Source organism: Eleutherodactylus coqui, chromosome 5, assembly GCF_035609145.1.
Source record: "Eleutherodactylus coqui strain aEleCoq1 chromosome 5, aEleCoq1.hap1, whole genome shotgun sequence".
NCBI classification, from domain to species: Eukaryota; Metazoa; Chordata; class Amphibia; order Anura; family Eleutherodactylidae; genus Eleutherodactylus; species Eleutherodactylus coqui.
In genome coordinates, this window is record NC_089841.1 from 276,596,145 (window position 1) to 276,610,959 (window position 14,815).

Below are 14,815 nucleotides of genomic sequence, written 5' to 3' on the forward strand. Positions count from 1 at the left end.
TGGGCGCACACCGCATGTGCGGGCGAAAATCCGCACCTACCAAAGATAGAACATATCGGTGGCAATGAATGTGGTCAGGCGGATCTGCGCTCGTCTGACCGAGCCCTGAGAGTGAAGCAGGAAATCTGATAGAGATCTCCATAGATTACTGCTGATCCCTGGGGGGCGGGGTGGATCACATCAGTGATCATCTTATTGTTAAGGGATCCTCCTAACAAGTATGGATTGTTTACAGTTCAAGGTGCTGGTTAATATTACTTTTATACATATGCGATATTTAAATATCCCTCCTCTTGTATTTTCTGTTTATTCTAACTTTCTCTTGCCTAAACAGTTTTTTTTTTTTTTTTTAGCTTTTCATGGTGGACAATGGAGCAGATGATTGGAGAATAGCCATGACCTACGAACGGATATTTTTCATCACCTTAGAGTTGACTGTGTGTGCCATTCATCCAATCCCTGGACAATACTCCTTTACATGGACAGCCCGCCTGGCCTTCTACTATACAACTTCTGTAGCCAATGCTGACATAGACATCATATTATCTATCCCAATGTTCTTAAGGCTATACTTGATTGGACGAGTTATGCTCCTTCATAGCAAGCTTTTCACTGATGCCTCTTCAAGAAGCATTGGTGCCCTCAATAAGATCAATTTCAATACTCGCTTTGTAATGAAGACTCTTATGACCATCTGTCCAGGCACTGTTCTTCTGGTTTTCAGTATCTCATCCTGGATCATTGCAGCGTGGACAGTTCGAGTATGTGAGAGGTAAGTGCTTACCTGGATAAAGCCTTCAACTGATGTTTTTGGTTAACACAACTCTCCCTTTTGTGTCCAGCATGGGTTTGGCATGCTTTTACCCTTTAAATGGATGTCTCTCCTTTAAGTACAATCTTCAGGTTACTAGAAGATGGCTTTCATCTGCTGGTCCTTGTGTGTATGTTCCTATGTCCATTGTCCATCCTACTGCTTATGTTTGCTTTTAATTTGTGTATGGTTAAAGTTTGCAAAGACACAAACCTCTGAAGCTTAGAACATTAGCAACTCATTTAGTTACCATCTTCATTAAATGCCCCCTTTGAGATGGACAAGTAATATTCTGCTCTTCCATCTTCCAATGTATTCCTTTGGAATTAATCCTTAAACTGGCCAGACTCATTAAATGAATGTTGGCCGAATATCTTATGTGTATGAAGCATGGAGCTGTTGGACGTCAACATGCCTGACCCTTTTGGCCTAGAGGTGATAAGCTGCAGTCAGAGAGGTCTGGCAGTGGCTTACTCCACTGATCCAAGTGGGTAACAAGTGTATGGCCAACAGCTGTCTATGCAAAGCCAACAATCATTACTAGAGGGTCTAACTTGTGAGAGGACTTCTATCTTGTCCTGCTTGTTGGACCAAATAAAATAAGAGATAAATGGGACCTCTAGTTTATAGTCAAAGAGCCAGAATACCATCCAGACATAATCTTACCCAATTGGAAACCCTGATTATGAATCTGTCTTCTACAGTTTACTACCGGGAGCTCAGTTGCATTCTTGCTATCATTGCCAGATGCAGATAAACCCAGAGATAGCGGGTTGGGGGGGGGGGGGGGGGGGTCCTAAACAAAGACAAACAGAGTAATAATATATTGTAAATGTGGCTTGAACCTTTCTAGGGAAAATCTTTGCTACCTTGATGATGATGAAATCCATTGCAGGCCACACTAGATGTGTAAAGTACTATCCTACAGATATGTACAGCGCATTATAGGCATATAAGAATACATGGATAAGGCCGCATGCACACGGGCGGCTCAGATTCCGCATGTGGATCCGGCCCTGGCAGCAGCGGCATCCGCGCGTACCTGCTTTTTTTCTTCTTTCTCTACTGCGGATGATCCACACGGCTCGCCGTCGGACATGCACAGTACAGATTTTTTTTTAAACTTCTGCTTTTCCCACGGAGATATCAATTGTGGACGGGCCGCAGGTCGGACGGCTTTCATTAACTTCAATGGAAGCCGTCCATGCAGACACAGCAGGAAAATGCAGCATGCTGCAACTTTTCAATCGCGCGAGGGGAAACCGCAATTGGTTTCCACTTGTATGTATGAAGAATGACTATTGCATAGCATGCTATGAGCGGTATTTGCTGCGGAATCCGGAGGCGGACGCCCGCTCTGCATTATGAAATTGAAATCCGCTCGTGTGCATGTACCCTAACAAAACCCAAATAATCCCTATGCTTCCTGCAGGCAATTCCTTGTAAACACTGTGTGAAACGGATATCCTTATAGAGGGATTCTAAGAGTAATCAGGCATCTTACAGGGCCAGCCCTCCCCACCTCCATTTTGCGCAACTACTGTAAATATATATATTGAAACCACCAAGACATGGCATTGGCTAATTGCATTTATGAGCTATTGATTCGGCTCATGGCCCAGATATACTGCCTATTGTCAGAAATGTGCAATCTAACGATAAGAAAAGAACACACAAATTATAACCTGCTAATTAATAACTTTCCTCTCAATTCAGGTTTCTCAAAGTAGACTTAACAGAAGAAAACAATAAAGGTTATTGAGTCTGGAGTAGGTGAGGGTGGAGGCTGCTCATATGGTAGTGTAGTGGCCACTAGGTTATTGAGTGTGGAGTAGGTGAGGGTGGAGGCTGCTCATATGGTAGTGTAGTGGCCACTGGGTTATTGAGTCTGGAGTAGGTGAGGGTGGAGGCTGCTCATATGGCAGGGTAGTGGCCACTAGGTTATTGAGTGTGGAGTAGGTGAGGGTGGAGGCTGCTCATATGGTAGGGTAGTGGCCACTAGGTTATTGAGTCTGGAGTAGGTGAGGGTGGAGGCCGCTCATATGGTGGGGTAGAGGCCACTAGGTTATTGAGTGTGGAGTAGGTGAGGGTGGAGGCTGCTCATATGGTAGGGTAGTGGCCACTAGGTTATGGAGTCTGGAGTAGGTGAGGGTGGAGGCTGCTCATATAGTAGTGTAGTGGCCACTAGGTTATTGAGTGTGGAGTAGGTGAGGGTAGAGGCTGCTCATATAGTAGTGTAGTGGCCACTAGGTTATTGAGTGTGGAGTAGGTGAGGGTGGAGGCTGCTCATATGGTAGTGTAGTGGCCACTGGGTTATTGAGTCTGGAGTAGGTGAGGGTGGAGGCTGCTCATATAGTAGTGTAGTGGCCACTAGGTTATTGAGTGTGGAGTAGGTGAGGGTAGAGGCTGCTCATATAGTAGTGTAGTGGCCACTAGGTTATCGAGTGTGGAGTAGGTGAGGGTGGAGGCTGCTCATATGGCAGTGTATTGGCCACTAGGTTATTGAGTGTGGAGTAGGTGAGGGTGGAGGCTGCTCATATGGTAGTGTAGTGGCCACTAGGTTATTGAGTCTGGAGTAGGTGAGGGTGGAGGCTGCTCATATGGCAGTGTAGTGGCCACTAGGTTATTGAGTATGGAGTAGGTGAGGGTAGAGGCTGCTCCTATGGTAGGGTAGTGGACACTAGGTTATTGAGTGTGGAGTAGGTGAGGGTGGAGGCTGCTCATATGGTAGGGTAGTGGCCACTAGGTTATTGAGTCTGGAGTAGGTGAGGGTGGAGGCCGCTCATATGGTGGGGTAGAGGCCACTAGGTTATGGAGTGTGGAGTAGGTGAGGGTGGAGGCTGCTCATATGGTAGGGTAGTGGCCACTAGGTTATGGAGTCTGGAGTAGGTGAGGGTGGAGGCTGCTCATATAGTAGTGTAGTGGCCACTAGGTTATTGAGTGTGGAGTAGGTGAGGGTAGAGGCTGCTCATATAGTAGTGTAGTGGCCACTAGGTTATCGAGTGTGGAGTAGGTGAGGGTGGAGGCTGCTCATATGGTAGTGTAGTGGCCACTAGGTTATTGAGTGTGGAGTAGGTGAGGGTGGAGGCTGCTCATATGGCAGTGTATTGGCCACTAGGTTATTGAGTGTGGAGTAGGTGAGGGTGGAGGCTGCTCATATGGTAGTGTAGTGGCCACTAGGTTATTGAGTCTGGAGTAGGTGAGGGTGGAGGCTGCTCATATGGCAGTGTAGTGGCCACTAGGTTATTGAGTATGGAGTAGGTGAGGGTAGAGGCTGCTCCTATGGTAGGGTAGTGGACACTAGGTTATTGAGTGTGGAGTAGGTGAGGGTGGAGGCTGCTCATATGGTAGTGTAGTGGACACTAGGTTATTGAGTGTGGAGTAGGTGAGGGTGGAGGCTGCTCATATGGCAGTGTATTGGCCACTAGGTTATTGAGTGTGGAGTAGGTGAGGGTGGAGGCTGCTCATATGGCAGTGTAGTGTCCACTAGGTTATTGAGTCTGGAGTAGGTGAGGGTGGAGGCTGCTCATATGGTAGTGTAGTGGACACTAGGTTATTGAGTCTGGAGTAGGTGAGGGTGGAGGCTGCTCATATGGCAGTGTAGTGGCCACTAGGTTATTGAGTATGGAGTAGGTGAGGGTAGAGGCTGCTCCTATGGTAGGGTAGTGGACACTAGGTTATTGAGTGTGGAGTAGGTGAGGGTGGAGGCTGCTCATATGGTAGTGTAGTGGACACTAGGTTATTGAGTGTGGAGTAGGTGAGGGTGGAGGCTGCTCATATGGCAGTGTATTGGCCACTAGGTTATTGAGTGTGGAGTAGGTGAGGGTGGAGGCTGCTCATATGGCAGTGTAGTGGCCACTAGGTTATTGAGTGTGGAGTAGGTGAGGGTGGAGGCTGCTCATATGGCAGTGTAGTGGCCACTAGGTTATTGAGTATGGAGTAGGTGAGGGTAGAGGCTGCTCCTATGGTAGAGTAGTGGACACTAGGTTATTGAGTGTGGAGTAGGTGAGGGTGGAGGCTGCTCATATGGTAGTGTAGTGGACACTAGGTTATTGAGTGTGGAGTAGGTGAGGGTGGAGGCTGCTCATATGGCAGTGTATTGGCCACTAGGTTATTGAGTGTGGAGTAGGTGAGGGTGGAGGCTGCTCATATGGCAGTGTAGTGTCCACTAGGTTATTGAGTCTGGAGTAGGTGAGGGTGGAGGCTGCTCATATGGTAGTGTAGTGGACACTAGGTTATTGAGTCTGGAGTAGGTGAGGGTGGAGGCTGCTCATATGGCAGTGTAGTGGCCACTAGGTTATTGAGTATGGAGTAGGTGAGGGTAGAGGCTGCTCCTATGGTAGGGTAGTGGACACTAGGTTATTGAGTGTGGAGTAGGTGAGGGTGGAGGCTGCTCATATGGTAGTGTAGTGGACACTAGGTTATTGAGTGTGGAGTAGGTGAGGGTGGAGGCTGCTCATATGGCAGTGTATTGGCCACTAGGTTATTGAGTGTGGAGTAGGTGAGGGTGGAGGCTGCTCATATGGCAGTGTAGTGGCCACTAGGTTATTGAGTGTGGAGTAGGTGAGGGTGGAGGCTGCTCATATGGTAGGGTAGTGGCCACTAGGTTATTGAGTATGGAGTAGGTGAGGGTGGAGGCTGCTCATATGGTAGGGTAGTGGCCACTAGGTTATTGAGTCTGGAGTAGGTGAGGGTGGAGGCCGCTCATATGGTGGGGTAGAGGCCACTAGGTTATTGAGTGTGGAGTAGGTGAGGGTGGAGGCTGCTCATATGGTAGGGTAGTGGCCACTAGGTTATGGAGTCTGGAGTAGGTGAGGGTGGAGGCTGCTCATATGGTAGGGTAGTGGCCACTAGGTTATGGAGTCTGGAGTAGGTGAGGGTGGAGGCTGCTCATATAGTAGTGTAGTGGCCACTAGGTTATTGAGTGTGGAGTAGGTGGGGGTGGAGGCTGCTTATATGGTAGTGTAGTGGCCACTAGGTTATTGAGTCTGGAGTAGGTGAGGGTGGAGGCTGCTCATATGGTAGGGTAGTGGCCACTAGGTTATTGAGTCTGGAGTAGGTGAGGGTGGAGGCTGCTCATATGGTAGTGTAGTGGCCACTAGGTTATTGAGTGTGGAGTAGGTGAGGGTGGAGGCTGCTCATATGGTAGTGTAGTGGCCACTGGGTTATTGAGTCTGGAGTAGGTGAGGGTGGAGGCTGCTCATATGGCAGGGTAGTGGCCACTAGGTTATTGAGTGTGGAGTAGGTGAGGGTGGAGGCTGCTCATATGGTAGGGTAGTGGCCACTAGGTTATTGAGTCTGGAGTAGGTGAGGGTGGAGGCCGCTCATATGGTGGGGTAGAGGCCACTAGGTTATTGAGTGTGGAGTAGGTGAGGGTGGAGGCTGCTCATATGGTAGGGTAGTGGCCACTAGGTTATGGAGTCTGGAGTAGGTGAGGGTGGAGGCTGCTCATATAGTAGTGTAGTGGCCACTAGGTTATTGAGTGTGGAGTAGGTGAGGGTAGAGGCTGCTCATATAGTAGTGTAGTGGCCACTAGGTTATTGAGTGTGGAGTAGGTGAGGGTGGAGGCTGCTCATATGGTAGTGTAGTGGCCACTGGGTTATTGAGTCTGGAGTAGGTGAGGGTGGAGGCTGCTCATATAGTAGTGTAGTGGCCACTAGGTTATTGAGTGTGGAGTAGGTGAGGGTAGAGGCTGCTCATATAGTAGTGTAGTGGCCACTAGGTTATCGAGTGTGGAGTAGGTGAGGGTGGAGGCTGCTCATATGGCAGTGTATTGGCCACTAGGTTATTGAGTGTGGAGTAGGTGAGGGTGGAGGCTGCTCATATGGTAGTGTAGTGGCCACTAGGTTATTGAGTCTGGAGTAGGTGAGGGTGGAGGCTGCTCATATGGCAGTGTAGTGGCCACTAGGTTATTGAGTATGGAGTAGGTGAGGGTAGAGGCTGCTCCTATGGTAGGGTAGTGGACACTAGGTTATTGAGTGTGGAGTAGGTGAGGGTGGAGGCTGCTCATATGGTAGGGTAGTGGCCACTAGGTTATTGAGTCTGGAGTAGGTGAGGGTGGAGGCCGCTCATATGGTGGGGTAGAGGCCACTAGGTTATGGAGTGTGGAGTAGGTGAGGGTGGAGGCTGCTCATATGGTAGGGTAGTGGCCACTAGGTTATGGAGTCTGGAGTAGGTGAGGGTGGAGGCTGCTCATATAGTAGTGTAGTGGCCACTAGGTTATTGAGTGTGGAGTAGGTGAGGGTAGAGGCTGCTCATATAGTAGTGTAGTGGCCACTAGGTTATCGAGTGTGGAGTAGGTGAGGGTGGAGGCTGCTCATATGGTAGTGTAGTGGCCACTAGGTTATTGAGTGTGGAGTAGGTGAGGGTGGAGGCTGCTCATATGGCAGTGTATTGGCCACTAGGTTATTGAGTGTGGAGTAGGTGAGGGTGGAGGCTGCTCATATGGTAGTGTAGTGGCCACTAGGTTATTGAGTCTGGAGTAGGTGAGGGTGGAGGCTGCTCATATGGCAGTGTAGTGGCCACTAGGTTATTGAGTATGGAGTAGGTGAGGGTAGAGGCTGCTCCTATGGTAGGGTAGTGGACACTAGGTTATTGAGTGTGGAGTAGGTGAGGGTGGAGGCTGCTCATATGGTAGTGTAGTGGACACTAGGTTATTGAGTGTGGAGTAGGTGAGGGTGGAGGCTGCTCATATGGCAGTGTATTGGCCACTAGGTTATTGAGTGTGGAGTAGGTGAGGGTGGAGGCTGCTCATATGGCAGTGTAGTGTCCACTAGGTTATTGAGTCTGGAGTAGGTGAGGGTGGAGGCTGCTCATATGGTAGTGTAGTGGACACTAGGTTATTGAGTCTGGAGTAGGTGAGGGTGGAGGCTGCTCATATGGCAGTGTAGTGGCCACTAGGTTATTGAGTATGGAGTAGGTGAGGGTAGAGGCTGCTCCTATGGTAGGGTAGTGGACACTAGGTTATTGAGTGTGGAGTAGGTGAGGGTGGAGGCTGCTCATATGGTAGTGTAGTGGACACTAGGTTATTGAGTGTGGAGTAGGTGAGGGTGGAGGCTGCTCATATGGCAGTGTATTGGCCACTAGGTTATTGAGTGTGGAGTAGGTGAGGGTGGAGGCTGCTCATATGGCAGTGTAGTGGCCACTAGGTTATTGAGTGTGGAGTAGGTGAGGGTGGAGGCTGCTCATATGGCAGTGTAGTGGCCACTAGGTTATTGAGTATGGAGTAGGTGAGGGTAGAGGCTGCTCCTATGGTAGAGTAGTGGACACTAGGTTATTGAGTGTGGAGTAGGTGAGGGTGGAGGCTGCTCATATGGTAGTGTAGTGGACACTAGGTTATTGAGTGTGGAGTAGGTGAGGGTGGAGGCTGCTCATATGGCAGTGTATTGGCCACTAGGTTATTGAGTGTGGAGTAGGTGAGGGTGGAGGCTGCTCATATGGCAGTGTAGTGTCCACTAGGTTATTGAGTCTGGAGTAGGTGAGGGTGGAGGCTGCTCATATGGTAGTGTAGTGGACACTAGGTTATTGAGTCTGGAGTAGGTGAGGGTGGAGGCTGCTCATATGGCAGTGTAGTGGCCACTAGGTTATTGAGTATGGAGTAGGTGAGGGTAGAGGCTGCTCCTATGGTAGGGTAGTGGACACTAGGTTATTGAGTGTGGAGTAGGTGAGGGTGGAGGCTGCTCATATGGTAGTGTAGTGGACACTAGGTTATTGAGTGTGGAGTAGGTGAGGGTGGAGGCTGCTCATATGGCAGTGTATTGGCCACTAGGTTATTGAGTGTGGAGTAGGTGAGGGTGGAGGCTGCTCATATGGCAGTGTAGTGGCCACTAGGTTATTGAGTGTGGAGTAGGTGAGGGTGGAGGCTGCTCATATGGTAGGGTAGTGGCCACTAGGTTATTGAGTATGGAGTAGGTGAGGGTGGAGGCTGCTCATATGGTAGGGTAGTGGCCACTAGGTTATTGAGTCTGGAGTAGGTGAGGGTGGAGGCCGCTCATATGGTGGGGTAGAGGCCACTAGGTTATTGAGTGTGGAGTAGGTGAGGGTGGAGGCTGCTCATATGGTAGGGTAGTGGCCACTAGGTTATGGAGTCTGGAGTAGGTGAGGGTGGAGGCTGCTCATATAGTAGTGTAGTGGCCACTAGGTTATTGAGTGTGGAGTAGGTGAGGGTAGAGGCTGCTCATATAGTAGTGTAGTGGCCACTAGGTTATCGAGTGTGGAGTAGGTGAGGGTGGAGGCTGCTCATATGGTAGTGTAGTGGCCACTAGGTTATTGAGTGTGGAGTAGGTGAGGGTGGAGGCTGCTCATATGGCAGTGTATTGGCCACTAGGTTATTGAGTGTGGAGTAGGTGAGGGTGGAGGCTGCTCATATGGTAGTGTAGTGGCCACTAGGTTATTGAGTCTGGAGTAGGTGAGGGTGGAGGCTGCTCATATGGCAGTGTAGTGGCCACTAGGTTATTGAGTATGGAGTAGGTGAGGGTAGAGGCTGCTCATATGGTAGGGTAGTGGACACTAGGTTATTGAGTGTGGAGTAGGTGAGGGTGGAGGCTGCTCATATGGTAGTGTAGTGGACACTAGGTTATTGAGTGTGGAGTAGGTGAGGGTGGAGGCTGCTCATATGGCAGTGTATTGGCCACTAGGTTATTGAGTGTGGAGTAGGTGAGGGTGGAGGCTGCTCATATGGCAGTGTAGTGTCCACTAGGTTATTGAGTCTGGAGTAGGTGAGGGTGGAGGCTGCTCATATGGTAGTGTAGTGGACACTAGGTTATTGAGTGTGGAGTAGGTGGGGGTGGAGGCTGCTCATATGGCAGTGTAGTGGCCACTAGGTTATGGAGTCTGGAGTAGGTGAGGGTGAAGGCTGCTCATATGGTAGTGTAGTGGCCACTAGGTTATTGAGTGTGGAGTAGGTGAGGGTGGAGGCTGCTCATATGGCAGTGCAGTGGCCACTAGGTTATTGAGTGTGGAGTAGGTGAGGGTGGAGGCTGCTCATATGGTAGTGTATTGGCCACTAGGTTATTGAGTCTGGAGTAGGTGAGGGTGGAGGCCGCTCATATGGTGGGGTAGAGGCCACTAGGTTATTGAGTGTGGAGTAGGTGAGGGTGGAGGCTGCTCATATGGTAGGGTAGTGGCCACTAGGTTATGGAGTCTGGAGTAGGTGAGGGTGGAGGCTGCTCATATGGCAGTGTAGTGGCCACTAGGTTATTGAGTGTGGAGTAGGTGAGGGTAGAGGCTGCTCATATAGTAGTGTAGTGGCCACTAGGTTATTGAGTCTGGAGTAGGTGAGGGTGGAGGCTGCTCATATAGTAGTGTAGTGGCCACTGGGTTATTGAGTGTGGAGTAGATGAGGGTGGAGGCTGATCATATGGTAGTGTAGTGACCACTAGGTTATTGAGTCTGGAGTAGGTGAGGGTGGAGGCTGCTCATATGGCAGTGTAGTGGCCACTAGGTTATCGAGTGTGGAGTAGGTGAGGGTGGAGGCTGCTCATATGGTAGTGTAGTGGCCACTGGGTTATTGAGTCTGGAGTAGGTGAGGGTAGAGGCTGCTCATATGGCTGTGTAGTGGCCACTAGGTTATTGAGTGTGAAGTAGGTGAGGGTGGAGGCCGCTCATATGGTAGGGTAGTGGCCACTAGGTTATTGAGTCTGGAGTAGGTGAGGGTGGAGGCTGCTCATATGGTAGTGTAGTGACCACTAGGTTATTGAGTCTGGAGTAGGTGAGGGTGGAGGCTGCTCATATGGGAGTGTAGTGTCCACTAGGTTATTGAGTCTGGAGTAGGTGAGGGTGGAGGCTGCTCATATGGCAGTGTAGTGGCCACTAGGTTATTGAGTGTGGAGTAGGTGAGGGTTGAGGCTACTCATATGGCAGTGTAGTGGCCACTAGGTTATTGAGTATGGAGTAGGTGAGGGTAGAGCCTGCTCATATGGCAGTGTAGTGGCCACTAGGTTATTGAGTCTGGAGTAGGTGAGGGTGGAGGCTGCTCATATGGCAGTGTATTGGCCACTAGGTTATTGAGTGTGGAGTAGGTGAGGGTGGAGGCTGCTCATATGGCAGTGTAGTGGCCACTAGGTTATTGAGTGTGGAGTAGGTGAGGGTGGAGGCTGCTCATATGGCAGTGTAGTGTCCACTAGGTTATTGAGTCTGGAGTAGGTGAGGGTGGAGGCTGCTCATATGGTAGTGTAGTGGACACTAGGTTATTGAGTGTGGAGTAGGTGGGGGTGGAGGCTGCTCATATGGCAGTGTAGTGGCCACTAGGTTATTGAGTGTGGAGTAGGTGAGGGTGGAGGCTGCTCATATGGTAGTGTAGTGGCCACTAGGTTATGGAGTCTGGAGTAGGTGAGGGTGAAGGCTGCTCATATGGTAGTGTAGTGGCCACTAGGTTATTGAGTGTGGAGTAGGTGAGGGTGGAGGCTGCTCATATGGCAGTGTAGTGGCCACTAGGTTATTGAGTGTGGAGTAGGTGAGGGTGGAGGCTGCTCATATGGCAGTGCAGTGGCCACTAGGTTATTGAGTGTGGAGTAGGTGAGGGTGGAGGCTGCTCATATGGTAGTGTATTGGCCACTAGGTTATTGAGTCTGGAGTAGGTGAGGGTGGAGGCCGCTCATATGGTGGGGTAGAGGCCACTAGGTTATTGAGTGTGGAGTAGGTGAGGGTGGAGGCTGCTCATATGGTAGGGTAGTGGCCACTAGGTTATGGAGTCTGGAGTAGGTGAGGGTAGAGGCTGCTCATATGGCAGTGTAGTGGCCACTAGGTTATTGAGTGTGGAGTAGGTGAGGGTAGAGGCTGCTCATATAGTAGTGTAGTGGCCACTAGGTAATTGAGTGTGGAGTAGGAGAGGGTGGAGGCTGCTCATATGGCAGTGTAGTGGCCACTAGGTTATTGAGTGTGGAGTAGGTGAGGGTGGAGGCTGCTCATATGGTAGTGTAGTGGCCACTAGGTTATTGAGTCTGGAGTAGGTGAGGGTGGAGGCTGCTCATATGGCAGTGCAGTGGCCACTAGGTTATTGAGTGTGGAGTAGGTGAGGGTGGAGGCTGCTCATATGGTAGTGTATTGGCCACTAGGTTATTGAGTCTGGAGTAGGTGAGGGTGGAGGCCGCTCATATGGTGGGGTAGAGGCCACTAGGTTATTGAGTGTGGAGTAGGTGAGGGTGGAGGCTGCTCATATGGTAGGGTAGTGGCCACTAGGTTATGGAGTCTGGAGTAGGTGAGGGTAGAGGCTGCTCATATGGCAGTGTAGTGGCCACTAGGTTATTGAGTGTGGAGTAGGTGAGGGTAGAGGCTGCTCATATAGTAGTGTAGTGGCCACTAGGTAATTGAGTGTGGAGTAGGAGAGGGTGGAGGCTGCTCATATGGCAGTGTAGTGGCCACTAGGTTATTGAGTGTGGAGTAGGTGAGGGTGGAGGCTGCTCATATGGTAGTGTAGTGGCCACTAGGTTATTGAGTCTGGAGTAGGTGAGGGTGGAGGCTGCTCATATGGTAGGGTAGTGGCCACTAGGTTACTGAATGTGGAGTAGGTGAGGGTGGAGGCTGCTCATATGGTAGGGTAGTGGCCACTAGGTTATTGAGTGTGGAGTAGGTGAGGGTAGAGGCTGCTCATATGGTAGTGTAGTGGCCACTAGGTTATTGAGTGTGGAGTAGGTGAGGGTGGAGGCTGCTCATATGGCAGTGTAGTGGCCACTAGGTTATTGAGTCTCGAGTAGGTGAGGGTGGAGGCTGCTCATATGATAGTGTAGTGGCCACTAGGTTATGGAGTCTGGAGTAGGTGAGGGTGGAGGCTGCTCATATGGTGGGGTAGTGGCCACTAGGTTATTGAGTCTGGAGTAGGTGAGGGTGGAGGCTGCTCATATGGTGGGGTAGTGGCCACTAGGTTATTGAGTGTGGAGTAGGTGAGGGTGGAGGCTGCTCATATGGTAGGGTAGTGGCCACTAGGTTATTGAGTGTGGAGTAGGTGAGGGTGGAGGCTGCTCATATGCCAGTGTAGTGGCCACTAGGTTATTGAGTGTGGAGTAGGTGAGGGTGGAGGCTGCTCATACGGTGGGGTAGTGGCCACTAGGTTATTGAGTGTGGAGTAGGTGAGGGTAGAGGCTGCTTATATGGCTGTGTAGTGGCCACTAGGTTATTGAGTGTGGAGTAGGTGAGGGTGGAGGCTGCTCATATGGCAGTGTAGTGGCCACTAGGTTATTGAGTGTGGAGTAGGTGAGGGTGGAGGCTGCTCATATGGTAGTGTAGTGGCCATTGAGTTATTGACTGTGGAGTAGGTGAGGGTGGAGGCTGCTCATATGGTAGGGTAGTGGCCACTAGGTTATTGAGTCTGGAGTAGGTGAGGGTGGAGGCTGCTCATATAGTAGTGTAGTGGCCACTGGGTTATTGAGTGTGGAGTAGATGAGGGTGGAGGCTGATCATATGGTAGTGTAGTGACCACTAGGTTATTGAGTCTGGAGTAGGTGAGGGTGGAGGCTGCTCATATGGCAGTGTAGTGGCCACTAGGTTATCGAGTGTGGAGTAGGTGAGGGTGGAGGCTGCTCATATGGCAGTGTAGTGGCCACTAGGTTATTGAGTGTGGAGTAGGTGAGGGTGGAGGCTGCTCATATGGTAGTGTAGTGGCCATTAGGTTATTGACTGTGGAGTAGGTGAGGGTGGAGGCTGCTCATATGGTAGGGTAGTGGCCACTAGGTTATTGAGTCTGGAGTAGGTGAGGGTGGAGGCTGCTCATATAGTAGTGTAGTGGCCACTGGGTTATTGAGTGTGGAGTAGGTGAGGGTGGAGGCTGCTCATATGGGAGTGTAGTGTCCACTAGGTTATTGAGTCTGGAGTAGGTGAGGGTGGAGGCTGCTCATATGGCAGTGTATTGGCCACTAGGTTATTGAGTGTGGAGTAGGTGAGGGTAGAGCCTGCTCATATGGCAGTGTATTGGCCACTAGGTTATCGAGTGTGGAGTAGGTGAGGGTGGAGGCTGCTCATATGGTAGTGTAGTGGCCACTATGTTATTGAGTCTGGAGTAGGTGAGGGTGGAGGCTGCTCATATGGTAGTATAGTGGCCACTAGGTTATTGAGTGTGGAGTAGGTGAGGGTGGATGCTGCTCATATGGCAGTGTAGTGGCCACTAGGTTATTGAGTGTGGAGTAGGTGAGGGTGGAGGCTGCTCATATGGTAGTGTAGTGGCCACTAGGTTATTGAGTGTGGAGTAGGTGAGGGTGGAGGCTGCTCATATGGTAGGGTAGTGGCCACTAGGTTATTGAGTCTGGAGTAGGTGAGGGTGGAGGCTGCTCATATGGTAGGGTAGTGGCCACTAGGTTATTGAGTCTGGAGTAGGTGAGGGTAGAGGCTGCTCATATGGTAGGGTAGTGGCCACTAGGTTATTGAGTCTGGAGTAGGTGAGGGTAGAGGCTGCTCATATGGTAGGGTAGTGGCCACTAGGTTATTGAGTCTGGAGTAGGTGAGGGTGGAGGCTGCTCATATGGTAGGGTAGTGGCCACTAGGTTATTGAGTCTGGAGTAGGTGAGGGTGGAGGCTGCTCATATGGTAGGGTAGTGGCCACTAGGTTATTGAGTCTGGAGTAGGTGAGGGTAGAGGCTGCTCATATGGTAGGGTAGTGGCCACTAGGTTATTGAGTGTGGAGTAGGTGAGGGTGGAGGCTGCTCATATGGCAGTGTAGTGGCTACTGTGTAATTGAGTGTGGAGTAGGTGAGAGTGGAGGCTGCTCATCTGGTAGAGTAGTGGCCACTAGGTTATTGAGTGTGGAGTGGGTGAGCGTGGAGGCTGCTCATATGGTAGGTGTTACGAACGAGTGGGCAGGCAAAGCGCGGGACCCACACGATCGTGACCAAAGAGGGACGCCCACGGGTATCACCAGGGTCACACGGGACTCACACCGGTTTCAGGCAACTGACCCTGTGCTATCGGGAGGTAGACATAGCCCTACCTAAGTGGGGACATTGTCCCTATAAGGGCAGCCCAGCGGTCTTCGGATCTGGGCCCTAGCCGATCCTAGGAGCCACGCACCAGAACAGG

The 14,815-nt window shown here is 50.6% G+C and overlaps 1 protein-coding gene across 1 annotated transcript in view; it reads left to right on the forward strand.

Moving 5' to 3' along the window:
* Positions 1-14,815, forward strand: part of KCNN1 (potassium calcium-activated channel subfamily N member 1) — a 203,254-nt gene that overhangs the window by 43,565 nt on the left and 144,874 nt on the right. Inside the window, exon 3 of the mRNA XM_066604774.1 lies at positions 354-772. Within this exon, the coding sequence (XP_066460871.1) occupies positions 354-772 (419 nt within the window). The remainder of the gene's footprint in view (positions 1-353; positions 773-14,815) is intronic.